This window comes from Coregonus lavaretus, assembly GCF_964263955.1.
Source record: "Coregonus lavaretus genome assembly, chromosome: 28".
Lineage (NCBI taxonomy): Eukaryota > Metazoa > Chordata > Actinopteri > Salmoniformes > Salmonidae > Coregonus > Coregonus lavaretus.
In genome coordinates this window covers 30,979,909-31,007,801 of record NC_140015.1, presented here as the reverse complement: position 1 = coordinate 31,007,801, position 27,893 = coordinate 30,979,909, and the positions used below count along the sequence as shown (strand labels likewise).

The following is a 27,893-nucleotide window of genomic DNA, read 5'->3' as shown; positions in this document are numbered from 1 at the left end:
AGTCCACTAAATGCCCTTTCATTTTAGTCACATTTTGTCACATCACATTTGTATTGCCTCGTAAACCGATAGTAAACATAAATCACTGACTTCCATGTGCACAAACATACATATCCTTCTCCTACCAACATATCTTTCTGCATAACGTCATATTCTCTACCCAACAGCAGAAAAATGACAAACGTATAAGAATGTACAGCGCCTTCGGAAAGTATTCAGACCCCTTCACTTTTTCCACATTTTGTTACGTTACAGCCTTATTCTAAAATTGATTACATTGTTTTTATTGCTAATCAATTTACACACAATACCACATAATGACAAAGCAAAAACAGGTTTTTAGAAATGTTTGCAAATGTATTAAAAATAATAAACTTATCACACTTACATTAGTATTCAGACCCTTTACTCTGCATTTTGTTGAAGCACCTTTGGCAGCGATTACAGCTTTGAGTCTTCTTGGTTATGAAGCTACAAGCTTGGCACACCTGTATTTGGGGAGTTTCTCCCATTCTTCTCTGAAGATCCTCTCAAGCTGTGTCAGGTTGAATGGGGAGTGTTGCTGCACAGCTATTTTCAGGTCTCTCCAGAAATGTTTGATCGGGTTCAAGTCCGGGCTCTGGCAGGGCCACTCAAGGACATTCAGGGACTTGTCCCAAAGCCACTCCTGCATTGTCTTGGCTGTGTGCTTAGGGTCATTGTCCTGTTGGAAGGTGAACCTTCGCCCCAGTCTGGAGCAGGTTTTCATCAAGGATCTCTCTGTACTTTGCTTCGTTCATCTTTCCCTCGATCCTGACTAGGCTCCCAGTCCCTGCCACTGAAATAAATCCATACAGCATGATGCTGCCACCACCATGCTAGGGATGGTGCCAGGTTTCCTCCAGATGTGACGCTTGGCATTCAGGCCAAAGACTTCAATCATGTGTTCATCAGACCAGAGAATGTTGTTTCATCAAGGTCGGAGTGACCTTTAGGTGCCTTTTGGCAAACTCCATACGGGCTGTTGTGCCTTTTACTGAGGAGTGGCTTCCGTCTGGCCACTCTACCATAAAGGCCTGATTGGTGGAGTGCTGCAGAGATGGTTGTCCTTCTGGAAGGTTCTCCGATATCCCCATAGGAACTCTGGAGCTCTGTCAGGGTGACCATCGGGTTCTTAGTCACCTCCCTGAACATGGCCCTTCTCCCCAGATTGCTCAGTTTGGCCGAGCAGCCAGCTCTAGGAAGAGTCTTGGTGGTTCCAAACTTCTTCCATTTAAGAATGATGGAGGCCACTGTGTTCTTGGGGACCTTCAATGCTGCAGAAATGTTTTAGTACCCTTCCCCATATCTGTGCCTCGACACAATCCTGTCTTGGAGCGCTATGGACCATTACTTCGACCTCATGGCTTGGTTTTTGCTCTGACATGCACTGTCAACTGTGGGACCTTATATAGACAGTTGTGTGCCTTTCCAAATCATGTCAAATCAATTGAATTTACCACAGGTGGACTCCAATCAAGGTGTAGAAAACATCTCAAGGATGATCAATGGAAACAGGAAGGTCCTGAGCGCAATTTCCAGGGTCTAAAGGGTCTAAATACTTACACTACCGGTCAAAGTTTTAGAACACCCACTGATTCAAGGGTTTTTCTTTATTTTTACTGTTTTCTACATTGTAGAATAATAGGGAAGACATCAAAACTATGAAATAACACATGGAATCATGTAGTAACCCAAAAAGTGGTAAACAAATCAAAATATATTTATATTTGAGATTCTTCAAATAGCCACCGTTTGCCTTGATGACAGCTTTGCACACTCTTGGCATTCTCTCAACCAGCTTCACCTGGAATGCTTTTCCAACAGTCTCAAAGGAGTTCCCACATATGCTGAGCACTTGTTGGCTGCTTTTCCTTCACTCTGTGGTTCGACTCATCCCAAACCATCTCAATTGGGTTGAGGTCGGGGGATTGTGGAGGCCAGGTCATCTGATGTAGCACTCCATCACTCTCCTTCTTGGTAAAATATCCCTTACACAGCCTGGAGGTGTGTTGGGTCATTGTCCTGTTGAAAAACAAATGATAGTCCCACTAAGCCCAAACCAGATGGGATGGCGTATCGCTGCAGAATGTTGTGGTAGCCATGCTGGTTAAGTGTGCCTTGAATTCTAAATAAATCATAGACAGTGTCACCAGCAAAACACCCCCACACCATAACACCACCTCCTCCATGCTTTACGGTGGGAAATACACATGCAGAGATTATCCGTTCATCCACAACACGCGGCGGTTCAAACCAAAAATCTCAAAATATGGACTCCCGACCAAAGGACACATTTCCACCGGTCTAATGTCCATTGCTCGTGTTTCTTGGCCCAAGCAAGTCTCTTATTATTATTATTATTATTATTGGTGTCCTTTAGTAGTGGTTTCTTTGCAGCAATTCGACCATGAAGGCCTGATTTCACACAGTCTCCTCTGAACAGTTGATGTTGAGATGTGTCTGTTATTTGAACTCTGTGAAGCATTTATTTGGCTGCACTTTCTGAGGCTGGTAACTCTAATGAACTTATCCTCTGCAGCAGCAGGTAACTCTGGGTCTTCCATTCCTGTGGCGGTCCTCATGAGAGCCAGTTTCATCATAGTGCTTGATGGTTTTTGCAACTGCACTTGAAGAAACTTTCAAAGTTCTTGAAATGTTCCGTATTGACTGACCTTCATGTCTTAAAGTAATGATGGACTGTCGTTTCTCTTTGCTTATTTGAGCTGTTCTTGCCATAATATGGACTTGTTTTTTTTTACCAAATAGGGCTATCTTCTGTATACCCCCCTACCTTGTCACAACACAAATGATTGGCTCAAACGCATTAAGATAATTTAGATTTGTTTAACACTTTTTTTTGTGTGGTTACTACATGATTCCAAATGTGTTATTTCATAGTTCTGATGTTTTCACTATTATTCTACAATGTAGAAAATAGTAAAAATAAAGAAAAACCCTTGAATGAGTAGGTATTCTAAAACTTTTGACCGGTAGTGTACAGTGGGGGGGAAAAAAGTATTTAGTCAGCCACCAATTGTGCAAGTTCTCCCACTTAAAAAGATGAGAGAGGCCTGTAATTTTCATCATAGGTACACGTCAACTATGACAGACAAAATGAGATTTTTTTCCAGAAAATCACATTGTAGGATTTTTTATGAATTTATTTGCAAATTATGGTGGAAAATAAGTATTTGGTCAATAACAAAAGTTTCTCAATACTTTGTTATATACCCTTTGTTGGCAATGACACAGGTCAAACGTTTTCTGTAAGTCTTCACAAGGTTTTCACACACTGTTGCTGGTATTTTGGCCCATTCCTCCATGCAGATCTCCTCTAGAGCAGTGATGTTTTGGGGCTGTCGCTGGGCAACACGGACTTTCAACTCCCTCCAAAGATTTTCTATGGGGTTGAGATCTGGAGACTGGCTAGGCCACTCCAGGACCTTGAAATGCTTCTTACGAAGCCACTCCTTCGTTGCCCGGGCGGTGTGTTTGGGATCATTGTCATGCTGAAAGACCCAGCCACGTTTCATCTTCAATGCCCTTGCTGATGGAAGGAGGTTTTCACTCAAAATCTCACGATACATGGCCCCATTCATTCTTTCCTTTACACGGATCAGTCGTCCTGGTCCCTTTGCAGAAAAACAGCCCCAAAGCATGATGTTTCCACCCCCATGCTTCACAGTAGGTATGGTGTTCTTTGGATGCAACTCAGCATTCTTTGTCCTCCAAACACGACAAGTTGAGTTTTTACCAAAAAGTTCTATTTTGGTTTCATCTGACCATATGACATTCTCCCAATCCTCTTCTGGATCATCCAAATGCACTCTAGCAAACTTCAGACGGGCCTGGACATGTACTGGCTTAAGCAGGGGGACACGTCTGGCACTGCAGGATTTGAGTCCCTGGCGGCGTAGTGTGTTACTGATGGTAGGCTTTGTTACTTTGGTCCCAGCTCTCTGCAGGTCATTCACTAGGTCCCCCCGTGTGGTTCTGGGATTTTTGCTCACCGTTCTTGTGATCATTTTGACCCCACGGGGTGAGATCTTGCGTGGAGCCCCAGATCGAGGGAGATTATCAGTGGTCTTGTATGTCTTCCATTTCATAATAATTGCTCCCACAGTTGATTTCTTCAAACCAAGCTGCTTATCTATTGCAGATTCAGTCTTCCCAGCCTGGTGCAGGTCTACAATTTTGTTTCTGGTGTCCTTTGACAGCTCTTTGGTCTTGGCCATAGTGGAGTTTGGAGTGTGACTGTTTGAGGTTGTGGACAGGTGTCTTTTATACTGATTACAAGTTAAAACAAGTGCCATTAATACAGGTAACGAGTGGAGGACAGAGGAGCCTCTTAAAGAAGAAGTTACAGGTCTGTGAGAGCCAGAAATCTTGCTTGTTTGTACGTGACCAAATACTTATTTTCCACCATAATTTGCAAATACATTCATAAAAAATCCTACAATGTGATTTTCTAGATTTTTTTCCCCTAAATTTGTCTGTCATAGTTGACATGTACCTATGATGAAAATTACAGGCCTCTCTCATCTTTTTAAGTGGGAGAACCTGCACAATTGGTGGCTGACTAAATACTTTTTTTCCCCACTGTATTTTCCCAGTCAGATATAGTGTAATGGCAAAAGGATTTAGTCAATCAATTGTTTGCTGTCCCTTTTCCTTTCTTTCTGTGGCACCAAATGTTTGCATATAGACTCTGGTAATGTTACCAGAGCCACGTTCAGTTGCAAAACGTTCTCGAATCGAGACGACGTTATTCCTTATTCATGTTAATTATTCATAGCATATTTCTATCTGACCGTTCCAAAAAGTTGCGTTCTGCTGAACGCGCCCCAGGTTGTTAACTATAGCTAGCTAATGAGGTAACATGACTGAACAAGGTGTAGTCTAAACAAATGGTTAACGGTCCGGTCCTCAAGTAGCCTAGTTTTAGAACGGCCCGCGATATGCTTTATGAATGTAAAATGCGTCCCGACAATGCACGATACGTTTATTGAATTTAATTTTGAACGGTAAGGGCTAGAACCAAGCCATTTTCTCGGCTACGTTGGCTACAGAACCTGGCTATGAAATGCAGTGGGGAAAGTGGGAGGGGTGAGCGAGACTACAAATTAAAAGACTGCCTACTTTTCTATACTCAACGGATGGAAAAACGACTAGTTACCGGAGTGTAACTCCAGTTCTATGAGTGGAGCGGAGCCCCATAGGGGAGCTATGCTCCTAGTGGTTTACCCTCTGCCCTACGGCAGAAACAGCCTGAAGCAAAAATTATGCACACACCTGCAGCCAATGGGAGCACAGGTGCCCCTATATACAGGGACCCGTTCCCTCAATCTGCCTCCCGAGATATTATCTTCAGCGAGACTAGAGAGGGTCGGCAGGGCCTTAAGTCCTATGGGGCTCCGCTCCACTCATAGAACTGGAGTTACACTCCGGTAACTAGTCGTTCTATATCGTGGAGCTCCGCCCCATAGGGGAGCTAAGCTCCTAGTGGTTTAAGGCGGAGCGAAACGCTCCAAAATGTACTCCCTGCCGAGCCTAACACTTCCCATTAAAAAATGAAAAAAGGTCAAGCCCAGCAATGGCTGCAACCAATTCCCGCAGTACTGCGACTAAAAAACCCATCCGGGCGTCACAATATACCGCGTCATCGGTTATAGACCCGCCCCATCTAGCTCAATGGCAATGCCAATGGCTAGTGGGCAGACCATCAGAATAGAAGCCATGCTAATCTGTACTAGCAGATAGCCGTGCCTCAATATTCTGTAACAACACTATCGTCCACTAATGGAATGACATAAAATGTCACTCTACATTATGTGTCCAACAGACCGCCTTACTTACTCAATGGAACCCAGAGATTAGTAGGCAGGAACAAAATATACCAGTCATACTAAACTGAACCATCAGATAGATGACCTCACATTCTGTCCACTCAATACATGTCTCTACCATACTGACACTGTCAGTCAGGAGACATGCCACAAGATATGCTTTTCATCCAAAGCGGACCTGATAGAGACCTGTCTATCATCCTGCTTCTCTCTCCTCCAACTCAAGATTCTCCTTCAGCTGTGCTGAGTACAATCGAGCTTGAGAGTAAAAAGCTTGTCCTAGACATAACAAGTTTTCCTAACCAAAGCGGACCTGATTGGAACCTGTCCAAGGTCCTGCTTTGTCCATTCTTTCCTAGCTCAAAATCACCTTTCAGCTCTGCTGAATGCCGACCGAGCTAAAGAGTTAGAAAACATGTCCATCCATAATATGTTTCTTCTAATAAAAAGCGGACTTATGAGCATGGTCACAATCCTGCTTTCTTTCTCTGTTTTTCTCAAGATCTCCCTTCAGCCACGCTGAGTACAGACCGAGCCAAAGAGTTAGAAGACATATCCAACAGATAGAAACGGATAAAAGGAGACAGTGTCGACCATGACGCTGCTCTACAAATATCCTCTACCTCTGTTCCTCTGAAGAGGGCAGTAGAAGCTGCTACTCCACGAGTGGAGTGCGCTCTAATACCCTGAGGCGGTTGTTGCCCCGCCGCCTCGTACGCCGTCTCAATCCCTTCACAAAGCCAATGAGACAATCGCTGTTTTGAAAGTGGTCTACCTAATGCAGCCGCACCGTGACACACAAACAGCTGAGGCGATGACCTAACCGCTGCTGTGCGCTCAATGTAGCACGCCAAAGCGCGTACTGGGCACAGACAATGAAGCTTTTCCTCACTCCTCTCCCCATGGGGAGGGGGATGAAAAGCCCACAATTCCACGATCTGTGATCTATATGCACTGTTAATAACCTTCGGCACAAATGCCGGGTTAGGACGTAACACCGCTCTGCTCAGATCGCCATTGATGGCAAGGCAGTCGGGTCTCGTCGACAGTGCACACAAATCACTGACCCGCTTAGCAGTAGTCAAGGCGAGCAACAGCGCCGTCTTGATAGACAGCATCTTGAGGGGTATTTGATTCAATGGCTCGAACGGCGACTTACATAGCGCTTCGAGAACCAAGGCCAAATCCCACTTGGGCAGCGTAGCTCTAGGCATCGGCCTAAGCCGTCGCGTTCCCAATAAGAAACGTTTCACTAATGGGTGACTGAACACGATTTTCCCGTTAAACCCTTCATGACCAGCTGAAATTGCCGCTGCAAACACTCGAATGGTGGAGGGCGATTTCTGCTTATCAAACATAGACTGCAGGAATGAGAGCACACTCTCTACCTGACAGCTCATGGGGTCCACGTCCTGTGTGTCACACCATTGTGAGAAAACATTCCATCTGCTGGTATACACCTTAGAAGTGGAACTGGCTCTTGCGCCCTGTATGGTTCTGATCACTGCATCAGATAACCCACGGCGCCTCAACCTGTCCCATTCAGGAACCAAGCCTTCAGTGGTTGGCCGATTATGAGCCACTGCCCTATCGAGCCTCCCGCCTGGGTCAACGCGTCTCGTCGATGTGGAATTGGCCAAGGTGGCGCAATCAGCATCTGACTCATCTCCGCAAACCACGGAGCCCCCGGGCGATCGGGCGCTATCAGTATCACTGACAGCTCCTCTGACCTCACCCTGGCTAGCAGTGGGAGAATGCAAGACAGCGGAGGGAATGCATACAGGAGAACTTTCGGCCACGGGTAGTGCGCGAATGCGTCTCTTCCCAGTGGTGGTTCGTCCTGTTCCCTCAGGGAAAACCATAGGAGACACTGCGCGTTCACACGTGACGCGAACAGGTCCACCTCGGCTCTCCCGAATTGTTCCCAAATTCGTAGAACAATGTCCGGGTGCAGACACCACTCGTCGTCTCGAGGACCCCCTCTTGACATGAGGTCTGCCCCTACGTTCAAGTAGCCCGGAATGTGCGCTGCTCTCAACGAGCGAAGGTGCTTGTGAGCCCACAGCCACAATTCCACTGCCGCCCGATGGAGAGCAGGAGACCTGACTCCTCCCTGGCGGTTTATGTGAGCCACTGTGGTCCGGTTGTCTGACCAGACCAGCACATCGCGACCCCGAAGGGTAGACGCGAAGTGGGTCAAAACCAGTCGAACTGTTTCCAACTCTAGGAGGTTGATGTGACGACCTGATTGAGGCCATGCACCTCCTATCGCTTGAGACTGACATGTCCCTCTCCATCCAGTCAGAGAGGCATCTGTAAACACTGGAATGTGGGATGACACCTTGCCCATCGGGACTCCGTGCGTGAGAACGCTCGGGTTCCTCCAATAGTCCAGGTCTGCTCTTAGCGAGAGAGGAACCACCACCAACCGATGACGTTGACGCACTGGGTCTAGTCTTAGTTGGGCGAACCACCGCTGTGTTCTGCGCATGTGCAGAAGCCCCAGCGGGACCACAGAGTGGGCTGCCGACATGAGACCCAAAAGTGACATGATCGATAGCGCCGTTACTGTGTGATTCGGACGACACCTCCTCAGGGCTAGTAACAATGCTGCCCTTCGAGGGTCCGAAATTCGAGCCCTCATCATTACAGTGTCTAGCTGTAGTCCCAGGTAGACAATCTGATGACTGGGCCAGGGTGCGCTCTTTTTCCAATTCACAGCGAACCCCAGACGCGTGAGATGAATCACTGTCTGTGTCGTGTGAGTGAACGCCAGCTCTGCTGACGGGGCGAGAACCAACAGGTCGTCTAGGTAGGCTAGTATCCTTATCCCCTGACGACGCAGCGGCTCCAATGCCGCCTCCACACATTTGGAAAATGTTCGAGGTGCCAGGGCGTACCCAAACGGCATCCTCGTGAACTCGTACGCCACCCCTTGAAAGGCGAACCGCAGAAACTTTCTGTGGCGTGATTGTATCGGCACATGAAAGTACGCGTCCTTTAGGTCTATGCTTGTACAAAAGTCTCCCTTCTGGACACATTCCAGTAGACGTTTTGTCGTCAGCATTCGGAAGGGCCGTTTGGTTATGCTCTTGTTGAGAATGCGTAAGTCCAAAATCGGCCTCACTCCCCCCGTCTTTTTGGGCACTAGGAAATAGGGCGAATACAGCCCTTTGTTCCTTTGCTCTCGGGGAACTACTGTGACCGCCTCCTTCGCCAAAAGTTCCGTAATCTCTGACATCAGAGCGGCTACTTTGTCTGGCGTTTTCATCACCGTTTCCACCACTCCCCTGAACGGGGGTGGGGTCCGATGGAATTGGAGGGCATAACCCTTCTGCAACGTCTGATCTAGCCAGCGTGAGAGGGTACAGCTTCGTTGCCACTGCCAGCGATGCAGAGAAAGCGGGCGCGCACGAAGCTGTGGTGCATCCAGTAGGAAGGACCTGTATTCCTCTATGGCCCTCGCCGCCGCTATTCCCCAGCACTGAGTTGGTGGAATAGCCCAAGGCGGGCCCCCTTCGAAAGGGAGAGGAAACATCAGCTCGTTCTGGGTGAATCGGGGGCCTTGATACGTTAGTTACGACCGTAACTCCAGTAATCCGGCCCTCCGTGAACGCAGCACGGTTCTGAACTGCACTGGCTGAGGCATTGGCCTGAGCCAGAACGCTCTCCCCGGATAGCAATTGCGTCATCATGTCATTGTCTGACTGAGACTGCTGCTTGCCATGAGACCCATCCATTACAGTACTCAACAGAGTCTGAAAGATGTGATCACTGACTGGTACCACACGGTGGTGCCACAATACCTCCTCACTGGTCTCATGCGGCTGCTCAACAGCACACTCAATGTGTGGTGAGCTGCGCTCAGAGCCATGGGCATTGTTACGTTCTGAATAGACCGGAGGCGTCCATACCTTGGTTATACTTGTAACTCTGGTATTCCCGCTCTCCGTGAACGTCGCACGGGTCTGATCTGCGCTGGCTGAGGCATTAGCCTGCAGCAAGGCGTCATTCCCGGCTAGCGGCTGCGTCTTCATGTCACATTGGGACAGAGACGGCTGCCTGCTGTGTGAGACCTTTACTACAGAGCTCCTAGGAGTCTGTAGTAAAAGATCTTTATTAAGTGAGCTAAGGCTGCGCCTTGCTACCTTTTCCCTTTTCCTCTCCTGAATGCGCTCAACTACGCACTCTTGGTGGGTTGAGCTACACTCAGGATGGTGAGGGAAAACCATAGAACGTGAAGTGTTCTGTAGTACGTTATGGAATAAATGTCCTTCTTTGACAATGTCAGTGAGAACCAGCTCTTTATTCACATAATCAGAAAACACACCCTCCACGCCCTGAACAGTGGGGTGGGGGGGAACAGTAGGCTCAATTGCGTCTTGCGCCGAGCCGTCTTCCGTCCTCTCCCCCTCGCCTCGTCATTGGTGCCGCCTTTTTTGGGAGACCTTCTGGTGCTGCCAGGCCGGCTTGACGACAACCTCCCTCGCCGGCGGGACCGTCGCTGCCACTGTCGCTGCTGGAGGGGCCGAACCCGCTCTCTTGCTGCCTGTGGTGGACGCCTGTCCCGTCGCCTCCCTGTAGCTCTACTGGGGGCGTTGGAGGTGGACGGAGTAGCTGGGGCTCTGCTGGCCTTCATTGCCAATGGCAGATGTTTGGCCAGGTGCTTCCTCTCCTCATCCAGTTTAGCGATACGCTCTGTTGCGTCTTTCACAGCGACCCCAAATAGGCCCTCGCTGGAGACGGGAGCGTTGAGCAGTGAGGCTCTGTCGGTCTCCTTCATGGCCGTCATGGACAGCCACAGGTGACGCTCTGTGACCACCGAGGTGGCCATGGTCCTGCCTGCGCAAATTGCCACAGCCTGCGTCAGATGGAGGATGGCCCCGGAAATCCTGGACGCCTCCTCGATTTCCTCGCTGGTCAACTCAGACCTACCCGTTGTGAGACGGGATAGGGAGGCCGCGAGGAGGGCGATGTTATTCGCCGCTGACACGCCCTGGGCTCCCAGCGTGAAGGACTTCTCAGCCAGCTGTGCTGTGAGCCTGTCCTTTTGTGCTGGCAGGGTGGCCTTCTTGGAGGCTGCCCAGGGACTCGAACCTGGCACTAAGTATGCCGCCATGGCGCCTTCGAGCCTAGGGATTCCCTTAGCCGCCCACTCATTACCGGCCACTCTGGTGAATGGGATATACGCTCTGGCCGGCGAACGCGCCGCCAGAGGTGAACCCCACGAGCCCTCGACATATTTGCCAAGGGAAGGCATGGCTGGAGCCATTGGCTCAGCCGCCCTCCTTGGCTTGGAGTAGGGGCCGCCTTCCATCAGGTCCACTTCCACAGGAAGGGGAGCTGGGGGCAGCGCTATCTCCAGTCGATTAGCCGCCTTCTCAATGAGTTCGGGAAAGTCCGAACGCAGAGAGGCTGCCGCGAAGGACAGGGCTTCTGATCTCACAGAGCCCATGTCGTCATCGTACAAGGAGCCTTCAGACCTCGCGCTCTCCAACGGAAAGGGGGTCTTGAAAGCTGGCGCCAGAGCTCCGGATTGTCCCACTGGGATATCCATCTCTGCGCCTTCCTTGTCGTCCTCTGAGCCAGCACTGTCCGTCGACGCCTCTGAAGCAGAGGCGAGAGTGGACAACACATCCTCTAGAGGGACGTCCTCTCTAAAGAACGCCCAACGCTGCTTCCTCTCCTTCATAGGAAGGAGGGCGCAGGAGGCGCAGTTAGGAGGGTTGTCGAGACCGTCCTTAGCATGCTGCGGTCCCAAGCACACGAAACAAAGGTCGTGGGGGTCCGTAGCTGCCATGTCAGTGCATCGACATAGAGCCCTAAAAAGGGCTTTTGGGGGTGGGAATTTCCCTGGTGCGCTCATGCTGGAAGACGTTGATGGCTGGAAATCAACGACGAGATCTTCCTGAGTCTTCTATGGCTTCTTCAATTCTAGTCCAGTCGCTGAAGATAATGGGAGGCAGATTGAGGGAACGGGTCCCTGTATATAGGGGCACCTGTGCTCCCATTGGCTGCAGGTGTGTGCATAATTTTTGCTTCAGGCTGTTTCTGCCGTAGGGCAGAGGGTAAACCACTAGGAGCATAGCTCCCCTATGGGGCGGAGCTCCACGATATAGAACATACCTAGAATGTCATTTTACTATTAAACTCAATGCTGCTATTGTTTACAATTTTGTAAAGCAGCTTGTGTTTCTTAACCAGGCAAAGGCTAGCTGACTAGAAGGCTAGTGGTGACTGGTTAGCTACTTGGAAGCAAGACAGTTGCCTGCGCAATGTGTGTAATTCCGAGCCGGAGTCTGCCCACACTCATCGCTTGCTCCCCCGCAGCTCACCAGCTGATGTAGGCTGTGTGTGGCGCGTCCTTCCCACTGCTGAACAGAACTGCGCATCTGTGCTGCTAAAATGTATTGTGCTCATCACTGAAAAGCTCTCAATCTCTCCAAAAACTCTTGTCCATTCTGCTTAGTAGTCCAATTTTAGTCACAGAGATAATTTTGTCTCGTTTTTTTGTCAACTTGTCAACTTTTTGTCAACATCTGAAATTAGCCCACCCAACTACCTCATCCCTATATTGTTATTTATTTTGCTCTTTTGCACCCCAGTATCTCTATTTGCACATAATCTCTTGCACATCTAGCATTCCAGTGTTAATACTATTGTAATTATTTTGCACTATAGCCTATTTATTGCCTTACCTCCATAACTTGCTACATTTGCACACACTGTATATATATTTTCTGTTGTATTTTTGACTTTATGTTTTTTACCCCATACGTAACTCTGTTGTTTTTATCGCACTGCTTTGCTTTATCTTGGCCAGGTCGCAGTTGTAAATGAGAACTTGTTCTCAACTGGCTTACCTGGTTAAATAAAGGTGAAAAAATAAATAAAAAATAAAATAAAAAATTTAAAAACAAAAAAACTCAAATAAAAAATCATTTTCTGGGTCTATTTAGTCTCGCCAATTGCCACTGTAAAATAGGTGTTTGACGAATATTGTATTCACTATTTTTGTTGACGAAATTAACACTGCCTAGTACCTACCTGTTATACCCAAAAAAAACAGTGAGTGGCTCAATCAAATGCTTCCACTATAAATGGGTACTCTGAGATTTCACCTTGTACTTCCTGTCTGTAATATGAGTCTGTCCTCCTGTTGGTGTGTAGGAGGCTGTGATGGCACCATAAAGCTGTGGGACGTGGTGAAGCAGTACTGTACACACAACCTGAAGGGCTCCTCTGGGGTCGTACAGTAAGTTACTGACCACCTCTTTTACTCTGATCTGAACTGCTGATCTAGGATCAGTTTAGCCTTTCAGATCATGATTAAGATCACATGGACAGGGGGGGACCTTAATCCTAGATCAGCACTCCTACTCTGAGACACTTTATGAATAAAACCCTTGTAGATGTAGCTGCCTTCGATAAGTTGATACATTGACAACAAGACATGACTTGAATCTAGTTGCCAGTTTGACGTGTGGAAATGAATATTTTATATTGTGATTCAGCATGTTTGAGGGGATTAGGTTAAGCAAGGCGAGCTGCAGAATTGTTAATCTTAATTACATAATGAGTAGTTATTATGGATGCAATGTGGTTTGTAGATCAGTGATTAAGCGCAGTCTGACTGCAATGATCTCAAACACTCCCATTGTCCTCCTCCTCCTGCCCTGCAGCCTGGTGGAGTTCCACCCAGACATAAGTCTACTGCAGCTCTTCTCCTCGGCGTCAGACTGTGGCATCAGGGTGTGGGACCTGCGCTCCAGCCAGTGTGTGTGTGTGCTGCAGAGCCACTACAGCCCTGTCACCTCCCTGGCCTTCACCCCCGATGGAGTCTCCATGGTCAGGTACTGTAACAATCAATCAACCGTTTCTTTTATGCAGCTCTTTTTGCATCAACAGTTGTCACAAAGAGCTTTACAGTAGAGTAGACCTAAATCTAAACCTCCTGTACTGTAGGACAGCTGAGCTGACTGGGCTCCACCTACCAGTCTCTGGCTAGGTTTCCATTCACTTGTCCAGTGATTATTTTGTTGTTGCTGACATTTAGAAAGTTTGCATAGAAAATAGATGCGACATTTGCCTGCTAGGGTGCGTTTCCAATTAACTATCTTGTGTCGATTAAAAACAACCGGACGTAATGACGTCAAACCAAAAAAGTACCTTCAGAATTATTCGGCAATCATTTATTTGAAAAACACCGTTTCCATCATCATTTGTTGCAATAAAGAAATATCCATCCCTGTCAAACGGATATATTTTCTTAAGAAAATGTCTCTTATCTGCTGTTTCCATTATACATGTCGCAATAAAAAATATATATTTGACATTGCTTTTGTTGAATAAACCTGGGTCGATGGAAACCTGCCTTCTGACACCTATCATACCCTTGCCTGGTCTCAGATCTGTTTGTGTTGTGTTGCCCCAACTCCTATGGACCTCTGTGCAGATGATGTATATTGTTTTAATTTCTGAAAAATGGTGCTGAAAGAAACCGCTGATGCCAGTTGGCAAAACGGCACTTACAGATCTGGTACCATGCTATACCTATCATAGCCAAAACAACACGGTGAGCGACCTCAAAGACTCAACAAATCATATTTTATGCTATTGGTGCAGTGTTTTCCAAGCTGTTCAATCTTGCCGGTCAAACCCATGGGGCGGCGCACAATTGGCCCAGCGTCGTCCATTGTAGGGGAGGGAATGGCTGGCAGGGATGTAGCTCAGTTGGTAGAGCATGGCGTTTGCAATGCCAGGGTTGTCGGTTCAATTCCCACGGGGGGCCAGTATGAAAAATAAATAAATAATGTATGCACTCACTAACTGTAAGTCGCTCTGGATAAGAGCGTCTGCTAAATGACACAAAAAAAAATGCATTGTGAAAAGTCATGTAAAATTGCTTATAATCCCATTAATTCTCCCAACTGTTATATTTATTTATTTATTTTGCGGCTCACCTGCAGTACCCCCGTGGACCACAGGTTGAAAACCATAGCTTTAGACCCCATCATACCAGATCAATTCATTGCGAGCTAGCTGAATGTTGGATGATTATTTGATTGCAGCTCTGGCAGGGACAAGATCTGCACAGTGTGGGATCTGAAGAGCAGGACCGCCAAGAGGACAGTGCCCGTCTATGAGGTAAACTCTCATACTCTACTTTCTTTCAGAGTTGTTTTAGACTGGCTTTGGCAACAAAAAGTTGATTGGTGTATCATCAGCCTAATTTCATGAAATGTGTTGCTTCCCTCGCCAGGCTGTGGAGAGTGTTGTGCTGCTCCCTGAGGAGGAAGATTTCTCTGAGATCGGGGTGAAAACTAAAGAGATACACTTCATCACAGCAGGCAGCAAAGGTATGTGCTTACAGTCCCGCTCCTGGGTGAAGTTCCCACTAGGTACAGATCTAGGATCTACTTCCCCAATCCTAACCTTAACCATTAGTGGGGGGAAATGCAAAGCCGACTCAAGATCAGTGTCTAAGGGCCACTTCTCCTTACTCCAACAATCCCCAGGCTACATGGTGGATGAATGTGGAGGAGTCTGCCCACTGCCCACCAATATAGCTAGATAATACTGGATGAGACTAGTGTATAGTTTTAGCCGCCAATCAGAGATGATCATCATTTTATAGTTCAGTATCAAATTGTATTGGTCACATACACATGTTGTAGTAGGCCAACAGTTTAATCCTACTGGACTATCTTGAATATCATCTTCTACTTCTACTCAATACTATTGAACCTTAGCCTGGTCTCAGATCTGTTTGTGCTGTCTTAGCAAGTCCTATGTGCAGTTGATGTATATTATTATATATTGTTTTAATTTCTGAATAATAATGATGAAAGAAACCACTGATGCCAGATGGCAAGACTGCACAAACAAATCTGGTACCAGGCTATACCTAGTACTTACCTACTATACACAAAACAACACAGGGAGCAAGCCCAATCAAAGACCTCCACTTAAGGGAGTAACTTGAAACACTCTGATTCTCTCTCTCCAGGTGTGCTGAGGGTGTGGGATGCCAGCTCGGCCCGCTGTGTGTTCGCCCAGACGCTCCCCTCCGCCTCCTCCGCGGAGGGCTCAGAGGAAGTGGGAGAGGAGTACGGAGACCCCCGGAGCCTCACCTACTGCCTCCCGCTGCCCTCCTCCCTCAGGCTGGCCACGGTCACAGCAGAACATAACATCCTGCTCTACCAGCTGCCCTCCTTCACCACACAGCAACAGGTGGGTAACTGATAACAAGGTCTCTACCAGCTGCCCTCCACCACCACACAACAACAGGAGGGGGGGGGGGGGTTGAAAGGGACACTAGGATTGTTCTTATTATTCAGAATCCTTTAGTTCAGATGGTAGGTCTTCTGTTTGTCTGAATGTTTTCACCCATGCTAATGGTTTGTTTTGATCAAGAGGCTTGCTTTTATGTTGCTGGTGTTCGTTCTCTGTTCTCTCTCTCCACCCCCAGTTTGTTGGCTACAATGATGAGGTTCTGGATGTGAAGTTTCTGGGCAAGGGGGACACTCACATTGTCGTGGCGACCAACAGTTCCCAGCTCAAGGTGTTTGAGCTGGCCACCAGCAGCTGTCAGATCCTCTACGGACACACAGGTGAGTCCTCTGACCAACAGGGAGCAGCACCTCTCTGCTTGTCTATACGGGGTGGTCACTAGGTAGGAAGATGGAAACTCAGAATAAGAGAGTTCTCAGAATAAGTATCTGGCTCTTTTCTTTTGAATCTGGCAGCTCCCTTCAGCCCAGCTCTAACATTAGTGCCAACAACAACATATAGTTAATATTTCACCCAAATTATCTCCTACATCACTGAATAGGAGTGATAAGATCTGTGCAGTTTCTGGTCAGTTATGAAGATTGACCAGCAGGAGGCAGAGTTGCTGTGTGAAACACTGATCCCCAAACTGCACCCTCCAATGCATCTGTAGAATATCTCCACCCTGAAAGAATGTATCATATACAGTATGGAAGCCTTTTTAAACCATGGCGATTGGAGGGATTATAGTTCAATAATAGCTGTGAAGGCACTTACTAGGCAAATCACTGCTAGGAAAATCCCCGCCTTATCTTAGCTCATTGGTCACCATAGCAGCACCCACCCGTAGTCTGCGCTCCAGCAGGTATATCTCACTGGTCATTCCCAAAGCCAACACCTCCTTTGGCCGCCATTCCTTCCAGTTCTCTGCTGCCAATGACGGGAACGAATTGCAAAAATCTCTGAAGCTGGAGACTCTTATCTCCCTCACTAACTTTAAGCATCAGTTGTCAGAGCACCTTACCGATCACTGCACCTGTACACAGCCCATCTGAAATTAGCCCACCCAACTACCTCATCCCTATATTGTTATTTATTTTGCTCTTTTGCACCCCAGTATCTCTATTTGCACATAATCTCTTGCACATCTAGCATTCCAGTGTTAATACTATTGTAATTATTTTGCACTATAGCCTATTTATTGCCTTACCTCCATAACTTGCTACATTTGCACACACTGTATATATATTTTCTGTTGTATTTTTGACTTTATGTTTTTTACCCCATATGTAACTCTGTGTTGTTTTTATCGCACTGCTTTGCTTTATCTTGGCCAGGTCGCAGTTGTAAATGAGAACTTGTTCTCAACTGGCTTACCTGGTTAAATAAAGGTGAAATAAAAAAATAAATAAAAAACAAGAAGCCTGATGAACTGTAAACTGAGCAATCAGTCAGACAGAGTTACTGTCATTCAGGATTAGAGACAATGATAGCTTGGTAACTGGTTGGTCAGGTTTGACGGTTTGACTGACATTGAGTGTGCTGCTCTTTTCTCACCTGGCTCGAACTTTCAAAAGGGTTGACCTTTTGAATTCTACTGATCTTTCCTTTCTCCTCCACAGATACCGTCCTGTCACTCGACGTGTTCAAGAAAGGTTCCCTGTTTGTGAGCTGTGCGAAGGTGAGGCTACAGACTGACTGTTTCCTTGTTTCATCAGGAGTGTTCACCATTTACGAATGGAAACCTCTCCTCAACCTTTCCTCAACATTAGTTAACCACAGAGTAGGATGGATGTAAACCTCTCCTCAACCTTTCCTCAACATTAGTTAACCACAGAGTAGGATGGATGGAAACCTCTCCTCAACCTTTTGTCAACATTAGTTAACCACAGAGTAGGATGAAATCCACACGTACACAAACACATGCACGCACATGCATACACACACACACACACACACACACACACACACACACACACACACACACACACACACACACTCCCTACTAACCAGTATCATCTAATCATTACTATTGAACACTAGCCTGGTCCCAGATCTGTTTGTGCTGTTTTGCCAACTCCTATGGTCATCATTATGCCAAACGTGACAATGACCTCTGTGCAGATGATGTATGATGTTTTAATTTCTGTATAATAGTGATGGAAGCAAGTTGGCAAGACAGCACACACACACATCTAATACACACACTCCCTCCCTCTAACCAGGGTCCCCTCTCTCTCTCTGTACAGGATAAGTCAGTGTCCTCTCTCTCTGTACAGGATAAGTCAGTGTCCTCTCTCTCTCTGTACAGGATACGTCAGTGTCCTCTCTCTCTGTACAGGATACGTCAGTGTCCTCTCTCTGTACAGGATAAGTCAGTGTCCTCTCTCTCTCTGTACAGGATACGTCAGTGTCCTCTCTCTGTACAGGATACGTCAGTGTCCTCTCTCTCTGTACAGGATAAGTCAGTGTCCTCTCTCTCTCTGTACAGGATAAGTCAGTGTCCTCTCTCTCTCTGTACAGGATAAGTCAGTGTCCTCTCTCTCTCTGTACAGGATAAGTCAGTGTCCTCTCTCTTTCTGTACAGGATAAGTCAGTGTCCGCTCGCTCGCTCTCTTTCTTTATTTCGTTCTTTCTTTCCCCCCCAGGATAAGTCAGTGCGTGTGTGGAGACAGGATCCAGACAGTGGTCAGGTGTGTTGTGTGGCCCAGGGCTCCAGCCATGCTAACGCTGTGGGCTCCATCTCCTGCTCCAGGTAAACCACTACACACCAGGGTCTCCTCAGTTCTGGCCCTGGAGGCCCACTGTGGATGCACATTTCTCCAGTATTGGGAATGCCAATATCCAATGTAGTTTGTGTTATAATAATAATAATAATAATAATATGCCATTTAGCAGACGCTTTTATCCAAAGCGACTTACAGTCATGTGCGCATAAATTTTTACGTATTTGTGGTCCCGGGGATCGAACCCACTACCCTGGCGTTACAAGCGCCATGCTCTACCAATTGAGCTACAGACCATCATCCATACACTCTTGCTTGTGCACTTTCTAATCCTTCCTTCTTATCCTACGTCTGTCTCTCTCTCTTTCTCTCTCTCTATGTCTCTGTCTCTCTCTCTCTCTTTCAGGATGAAGGAGTCGTTTGTGGTGTCTGGTAGTCAGGACTGCACCATCAAGGTGTGGGATCTCCCAGATACCATCCTGGAAACAGACGGTGACATGTTCCTGCTGACCGCACGGGTCACAGAGAAGGCACACGACAAAGTATGACACGTGCTCGCACGCACACACATACATACTGTTCGTTTTTTTTTTTACTCTGTTTATTTAGAACCTAACGGACAACTAGTCAAAGCTCAAACTACGTTTATTAGCCCACTGGGTCAAACAGCTGCAAAGACAAAGACATGTTTCCACAAGTACATATATTTATACCATCTACAGTGCGGAGTCAACTCCTTACACATCTAGACAGCCAATACATCTCTGTTGCTAGGCAGGAATTTAAGTGATGTGTGTAATAAAACTGTTCCTTCTCCCTTCATGTGACCTGACCTGACCTCGGCCCACATTCCTCACTAATCCACAGCTATCCACCCTTATCAGTGACCGCAACCAAGTGATTGACTTTTCCCTTACTTAGTAACTCTCCAAGCCCCTGGCTCTTATCCAACCTCCATTGACCCCACTATATACATTCCTCATACATGTACCCATTAACTTCTAGTATAGCAAGTATTTCAGACTAGAACCCAACAATACATTAAAGCATCATACATACAGTTGAAGTCGGAAGTTTACATACACTTAGGTTGGAGTCATTAAAACTTGTTTTTCAACCACTCCACTAATGTCTTGTTAACAAACTATAGTTTTGGCAAGTCGGTTAGGACATCTACTTTGTGCATGACCCAAGTAATTGTTCCAACAATTGTTTACAGACATATTATTTCACTTGTAATTCACTGTATCACAATTCCAGTGGGTCAGAAGTTTACATACACTAAGTTGACTGTGCCTTTAAACAGCTTGGAAAATTCCATAAAATTATGTCATGGCTTTAGAAGCTTCTGATAGGCTAATTGACATAATTTGAGTCAATTGGAGGTGTACCTGTGGATGTATTTCAAGGCCTACCTTCAAACTCAGTGCCTCTTTGCTTGACATCATGGGAAAATCAAAAGAAATCAGCCAAGACCTCAGAAAAATAATTGTAGACCTCCACAAGTCTGGTTCATCCTTGGGAGCAATTTCCAAACGTCTGAAGGTACCACGTTCATCTGTACAAACAATAGTATGCAAGTATAAACACCATGGGACCACGCAGCCGTCATACCCCTCAGGAAGGAGACGCGTTCTGTCTCCTAGAGATGAATGTACTTTGGTGCGAAAAGTGGAAATCAATCCCAGAACAACAGCAAAGGACCTTGTGAAGATGCTGGAGGAAACAGGTACAAAAGTGTCTATATCCACAGTAAAACAAGTCCTATATCGATATAACCTGAAAGGCCGCTCAGCAAGGAAGAATCCACTGCTCCAAAACCGCCATAAAAAAAGCCAGACTATGGTTTGCAACTGCACATGGGGACAAAGATCGTACTTTTTGGAGAAATGTCCTCTGGTCTGATGAAACAAAAATAGAACTGTTCGGCCATAATGACCATCGTTATGTTTGGAGGAAAAAGGGGGCGCTTGCAAGCCGAAGAACACAATCCAAACCGTGTGCAACGGGGGTGGCAGCATCATGCTGTGGGGGTTCTTTGCTGCAGGATGGACTGGTGCACTTCACAAAATATATTGCATCATGAGGAAGGAAAATTATGTGGATATATTGAAGCAACATCTCAAGGTATCAGTTAGGAAGTTAAAGCTTGGTCGTAAATGGGTCTTCCAAATGGACAGTGACCCCAAGCATACTTCCAAAGTTGTGGCAAAATGGCTTAAGGACAACAAAGTCAAGGTATTGGAGTGGCCATCACAAAGCCCTGACCTCAATCCTATAGAACATTTGTGGGCGGAACTGAAAAAGCGTGTGCGAGCAAGGAGGCCTACAAACCTGACTCAGTTACACCAGCTCTGTCAGGAGGAATGGGCCAAAATTCACCCAACTTATTGTGGGAAGCTTGTGGAAGGCTACCCGAAACGTTTGACCCAAGTTAAACAATTTAAAGGCAATGCTACCAAATACTAATTGAGTGTATGTAAACTTCTGACCCACTGGGAATGTGATGAAATAAATAAAAGCTGAAATAAATCATTCTCTCTACTATTATTCTGACATGTCACATTCTTAAAATAAAGTGATGATCCTAACTGACCTAAGACAGGGAATTTTTACTAGGATTAAATGTCAGCAATTGTGAAAAACTGAGTTGATATGTATTTGGTTAAGATGTAAACTTCCAACTTCAACTGTATATACATACATTCAAGCATGTACACAAGGACGTATAACTGCACAGACACACACCCACTCACACAAAAGCACAAACACAAGGACACACTTACACACAAGCATGTACACTGCAGACACACACTAACACATGCCTAGAAGCACGTTCACAGGTGCACCACACTGGTAGTCAGACAGACAGACCGATACGCTGTAGTGATTGTCTGGTGACTCAGGTGCTTGATTTGCTCACTGTGATCGGAAAAGATATGTCTTTCCTCATAAGGAAGTCAAAGTCCTAGCTGATAATTTCCTATTGTGAGCTCCTTTGTCTGCATTAACTATTGTTATCATACAAATGCACACAGTACACAGATGGTATGAGGTTTCTATGCACAACGTAGGTGCCTGTTCTGTGAAATGTATACTTGAGAGGGAAGGAAGGACTATGTGTTTGTGTTTGGTAGGTATTTTGGCCAAATTTCTGAATTAAATCTCCCTTGTTCATCCCTGTCTCTCACCCTCATATTCCCCATCCACTCCTCCTGTCCACCCTCTTCCTCTCCAACCCCTCTCTACTTCTCTTTTACCCTCGCACCCCCTATTTTCTCTTTGTCGACTTCTCATCTCTCACTTTCTAATTTCCCCTTTGTGTTCACCCCTGCGCTTTGTCACACTGACCCCATACCCTGACCTTTCATCTCTCTCTCATTCTGTCCCTCTCCCTGTCTCTCCCCGTCTCTCCCCCTCTCCCCAGGATGTGAACAGCGTGGCAGTGTCCCCCAACGACAAGCTCTTGGCGTCTGGTTCCCAGGACCGCCTAGCCAAGCTGTGGTCCCTGGGGGCCCCCGGGGCCGACCTGGCCCTGCTGGGGGTGTTCCGGGGCCACCGCCGGGGGGTCTGGTGCGTCCAGTTCTCCCCCATGGACCAGGTGCTGGCATCCTCCTCAGCCGACGGCTCCGTCAAGCTCTGGAGCCTCCAGGACTTCAGCTGCCTTAAGGTGGGTGAGGGGGGGTTGAGGGGGGTGGGGGTAGGTGTGTGCGTGTATGATTGCTAATTTGCGTGTGTGTTTATGTGATTATATGTGTTTGTAATTCTTATGTTTGTAAGAATTTACATTTGCAAGAATTTACATGTTTTACGTTGCTCATCAATTGCTCATTTCCCACGTACAGTAGGTATGAGATAATCAACCCCATTTTAGTTCCTCTATTACCTTGGCTCTCCCAAACACTCGTCAAACCAATTAAAACCAAATGTACCATGTATTGAATGGTAGTTGTGAGTCATCTTGACCATTGTTAGGCGATTATGTTATCACCACATAATAGCTTTATGCACTAATATAATAGCTTATAGAGTGAGGTTGTGTTGAACTTGTGGCTCCCTCTCACGATATCCTTTCTGTGAGTGACGCATTCTTTGAATAGTCATGCTCTCCTGTATGGAACTGTTCTGGAATACAGGAACAACAGAACCTGATGAAATGGCTTGCCTTGGTTAGTTATGTACACCATCTTCAAATGTTATCTAAAACATCCATTAGTCTTTTTATTAACCTCTCACATGAAATCCAAGATGGCCTTTTGCTCGCAGGTTGACATGTATTGTCATGAGTCTTGCCCTGGAGGCAGAACAGAGCGATTTCCGCTAGATGGGCCAGCTGCAAAGGTCAAAATTGGCTATATTGTAAAAAGGTTAGCGTTAAAGTTAGGTTTAAAATCAGATTTGATGACTTTGTGGCTGTGCCAGCTAGTGACTACCCTGCAGAGCTGCTTCCAGTACATGAGTCATCCCAATAAATGCCAACCTGCTCAAAGCGTACGTGTGGCGTGGGCCCGTATCCATGGTGCTGAACTAGGATCAGGTTTGCCTTTTAGATTGTAATGAATAAGATATGGACAGTGAGGACCTGATCTTAGATCAGCACTCCTACTCACTGACGCTTTTTGAATATGTGCCCTGGTGTAAGCAGATTAAGTTGTATCTGTGCGTTCTCTGGCAGTGAAACTGGTGTGCCATGTTGTGTCTTGTAGACGTTTGAAGGGCACGATGCCTCTGTGCTGAAGCTCATCTTTGTGAGCAGAGGGACTCAGCTACTCACAAGGTACGACACACTTTTGTGTACAGTACCAGTCAAAAGTTTGGACACACCTACTCATTCAAGGGTTTTTCTTTATTTGTAAAAAAAAACTTGCATTGTAGAATAATGGTGAAAACATAAAAACTATGAAATAACACATATGGAATCATGTAGTAACCAAAAAAGTATTAAAGAAATCCAAATATATATTTTATATTTGAGATTCTTCAAATAGCCAACCTTTGCCTTGATGACACCTTTGCACAATAGTAAAAAAAAATAGAAAATCCTTGAATGAGTAGGTGTCCAAACTTTTGACTGGTACTGTAAAAGTAGCCTTTTTCTATCCTTCCGTATTTCTTAAGGTAGCATGCCAATATCACATCCCGTGCGTTGGTTATACTCTGTTTCTTTTCCTTAAACCACATATTTTTCTCTCCCTCCCTCTCAATCTTTGAGTCCCTCTTTCTCTCGCTCTCTCTCCGCTTGCCCCTCTCTCGCTCTCGTTCCCTCTTTTTCTCTATTTCGCTCCGCCCGTCTCTCTGTCTTCCCTCCTCTGTCTCTCTGTCTTCCCTCCTCTGTCTCTCTGTCTTCCCTACTCTGTCTCTCTGTCTCTCTCCAGTGGGTCAGATGGGCTGGTCAAGCTGTGGACCATCAAGACCAACGAGTGTGTGAAGACGCTGGATGCCCACCAGGACAAGGTGTGGGGTCTCCATGCCACCAGGAAGGATGACCGCGTGGTCACTGCCTCGGCCGACTCCAACATCACTGTGTGGACGGTCAGTACTGGCCCTAACCAACCAACGCTCACTGATTGGTTGTTTGGCTAATTGACTGATTTCGGATAATTAGAAATGCATATAAAGCTGGTCCAGTTGGAAACCACGTTATGACCTGGTTAATATAGTACAAATACTGTAAGTTAATTAATCCACCAACCAATCAATCAAATCTATTTCAAAAGCCCTTTTTCATCAGCAGTTGTCACAAAGTGCTTCAAAGTCTTGACATCTCTTACCAACATAGGGGAAGATACATGAGGGACAAGGCCTTAGAAAGAGACGTATCTACCTGGGGTAGATCCATGAGGGACAACCTTGGGCAGGAGAGTAATGTACTATTCAGAAGGCTTGGTCTCAGTGACATTAACCAGAATTAACCCAGTACATAGCCCTGGGTAACTCCACCTGTACTGACACCATAGAAATATAATTACTAGAAATACTATTAGTCAGACTCCTACCTGTAAATTAGTAGATAACCAGCTGTAATCGCCCCTACAAAAACTTGAGATAGGAACATTGCCAGCTCCCTTACCGGTGTCCAACAGGGTTCGCACAAGGTGCTTGATGTGCTTAAAGTACTTGAATTTGGCACTCTGAAATTCAAGTACTGGAATACTTTGAAAATCAGACATTTTCTGAAGTTGGTACCTCAAAAGTACTTGAATTAAAATGATCAAATATGTTAATATGAAAAATATTAGAAAAATGTATTGGTCTTGCTAATGAATTTCCAGGCAGACTACCGAGTTTTATTTCCTCACGTGTTTCGTGCTCTGGTTGCCAGACGAGCTCGCTCATTCCACCCACACTGCCACTTAGCCAGGCAGGTAAAGAACTGACTGATTAGGCGCCGCCAAATGTCACATCAATAGTTAAAATGCCGGGCAAATGTAGGTTAAATCCCGCCTGAATCCCGCCTGGCAGGATATTGATGTTTATGAATGGGTTTTGCCAGACCCAACCAGGGATGTAGTGGAGGGTAAACGCCCTTTACGCACCTTTTTATTTGTGAAATAGCATTTACTCACCTTTTTTATTTAGTTAATTATCATGCGAACGAGTGGAATCATGAATGATTCATGTATGCTCGTTATGTTCACCTGCTCCGCCGGATTTGCCTTTTTAGCAGTGTATTCATTCACCACTCTGTCCAACGGGAATCTCCGCCCACGACATAGGCAGAGAGGTGAAACGAACAATCTCAGCCCAGACCTACAGTGGCAAGTAGCAGAGAGACTCCGCTGACAGTGGGAATTATTTTAACATCCCTCGACTCCTGCTGTGTCTCTCGGAGAATGAGTGTACAACTGGTAAATAGTCGCTGATATTTCAGTCAGATGTCTAGCTAGCTAGGTAGCTCAAGGGCTCTGGCTATTAGCCAGGTAGGTAGCTAACTAGCTGGCTAGAAGGATGAAGTAAGAAGTTAACGTTGAACGGAGCCTGACCTCAGCATGAGCAGTTGACTGAAATTAAGCTAGCTATAATCAAAAGATGGGCTACTATAAGTTCTCATAACAAAATACATGTTCTTTATAGAGAGTAGTAAGACAGACAGTGGTGAGTCAGGCTGCAATGAAGGAGGCAAAGGAGATACACAGAGTGAGGAAGCATTGAAGCAAGCAGGGAATACAGTGGTTCACAAATTTGGGGCCGAGACCCATGTGGGGTCCTCTAAAATTTAAATAGGGTCCCCTGATAGTCTTTAATCTTATCAAACACATTTAACTTTCTCTTCAAATGGGAATAGAATACAGCATTTATCAGTCAACTAAGGGCCTTTTACACTGTCAGATTTCACCTTCATGTCATTATGTGTTGGGACAGCCTGTGGGACCTAAGATTTAGTGAAATTTAAAGACAATTTAAATATAAAGACAATTTAATATTATGTACACTGAACAAAAAGATAAACGCAACATGCAAAAATTACGAAGATTTGAATGAGTTAGTTCATATATTGAAATCAGTAAATATCATTAGTCCTGACTTACCACTCATGTATGTAGTAAATAAGTAGTGAAACACGTATTATTGAGTTGAACTACAAAGGGAAGCACAGCTGCGAGCTGCCCAGTGACACAAGCCTTCCAGACGAGCTAAATTACTTCTATGCTTGCTTCGAGGCAAGTAACACTGAAACATGCATGAGAGCATCAGCTGTTCCAGACGACTGTGTGATCACGCTCTCTGTAGCTGATGTGAGTAAGACCTTTTAAACAGGTCAACATTCACAAGGCCACAGGGCCAGACAGATTACCAGGACGTTTACTCCGAGCATGCGCTGACCAACTGGCAAGTGTCTTCACTGACATTTTCAAACTCTCCCTGTCTGAGTCTGTAATACCAACATGTTTCAAGCAGGCCACCATAGTCCCTGTGCCCAAGAACACTAAGGTAACCTGCCTAAATGTCTACCGACCCGTAGCACACACGTCTGTAGCCATGAAGTGCTTTGAAAGGCTGGTCATGGCTCACATCAACACCATTATCCCAGAAACCCTAGACCCACTCCAATTTGCATACCGCCCCAACAGATCCACAGATGATGGAATCTCTATTGCGCTCCACACTGCCCTTTCACACCTGGACAAAAGCAACACCTACAGTGGAGGAAAAAAGTATTTAGTCAGCCACCAATTGTGCAAGTTCTCCCACTTAAAAAGATGAGAGAGGCCTGTAATTTCATCATAGGGACACGTCAACTATGACAGACAAATTGAGGGGAAAAAATCCAGAATATCACATTGTAGGATTTTTTAATGAATTATTTGCAAATTATGGTGGAAAATAAGTATTTGGTCACCTACAAACAAGCAAGATTTCTGGCTCTCACAGACCTGTAACTTCTTCTTTAAGAGGCTCCTCTGTCCTCCACTCATTACCTGTATTAATGGCACCTGTTTGAACTTATCAGTATAAAAGACACCTGTCCACAACCTCAAACAGTCACACTCCAAACTCCACTATGGCCAAGACCAAAGAGCTGTCAAAGGACACCAGAAACAAAATTATAGACCTGCACCAGGCTGGGAAGACTGAATCTGCAATAGGTAAGCAGCTTGGTTTGAAGAAATCAACTGTGGGAGCATTTATTAGGAAATGGAAGACATACAAGACCACTGATAATCTCCCTCGATCTGGGGCTCCACGCAAGATCTCACCCCGTGGGGTCAGAATGATCACACGAACGGGGGGACCTAGTGAATGACCTGCAGAGAGCTGGGACCAAAGTAACAAAGCCTACCATCAGTAACACACTACGCCGCCAGGGACTCAAATCCTGCAGTGCGAGACGTGTCCCCCTGCTTAAGCCAATACATGTCCAGGCCCGTCTGAAGTTTGCTAGAGTGCATTTGGATGATCCAGAAGAGGATTGGGAGAATGTCATATGGTCAGATGAAACCAAAATATAACTTTTTGGTAAAAACTCAACTCGTCGTGTTTGGAGGACAAAGAATGCTGAGTTGCATCCAAAGAACACCATACCTAC

General features: G+C 46.1%; 1 protein-coding gene across 1 annotated transcript in view; it reads left to right on the top strand.

Annotated features, from left to right (window-relative positions):
* Positions 1 to 27,893, top strand: part of LOC311104250 (transducin beta-like protein 3) — a 43,308-nt gene that overhangs the window by 2,556 nt on the left and 12,859 nt on the right. Inside the window, exons 6-17 of the mRNA XM_084146007.1 lie at positions 13,038 to 13,122; positions 13,550 to 13,720; positions 14,939 to 15,014; positions 15,130 to 15,226; positions 15,877 to 16,100; positions 16,339 to 16,480; positions 17,762 to 17,820; positions 18,788 to 18,894; positions 19,272 to 19,407; positions 22,293 to 22,535; positions 23,572 to 23,642; positions 24,241 to 24,397. Coding sequence (XP_084002133.1) covers positions 13,038 to 13,122; positions 13,550 to 13,720; positions 14,939 to 15,014; positions 15,130 to 15,226; positions 15,877 to 16,100; positions 16,339 to 16,480; positions 17,762 to 17,820; positions 18,788 to 18,894; positions 19,272 to 19,407; positions 22,293 to 22,535; positions 23,572 to 23,642; positions 24,241 to 24,397 — 1,568 coding nt within the window. The remainder of the gene's footprint in view (positions 1 to 13,037; positions 13,123 to 13,549; positions 13,721 to 14,938; positions 15,015 to 15,129; positions 15,227 to 15,876; positions 16,101 to 16,338; positions 16,481 to 17,761; positions 17,821 to 18,787; positions 18,895 to 19,271; positions 19,408 to 22,292; positions 22,536 to 23,571; positions 23,643 to 24,240; positions 24,398 to 27,893) is intronic.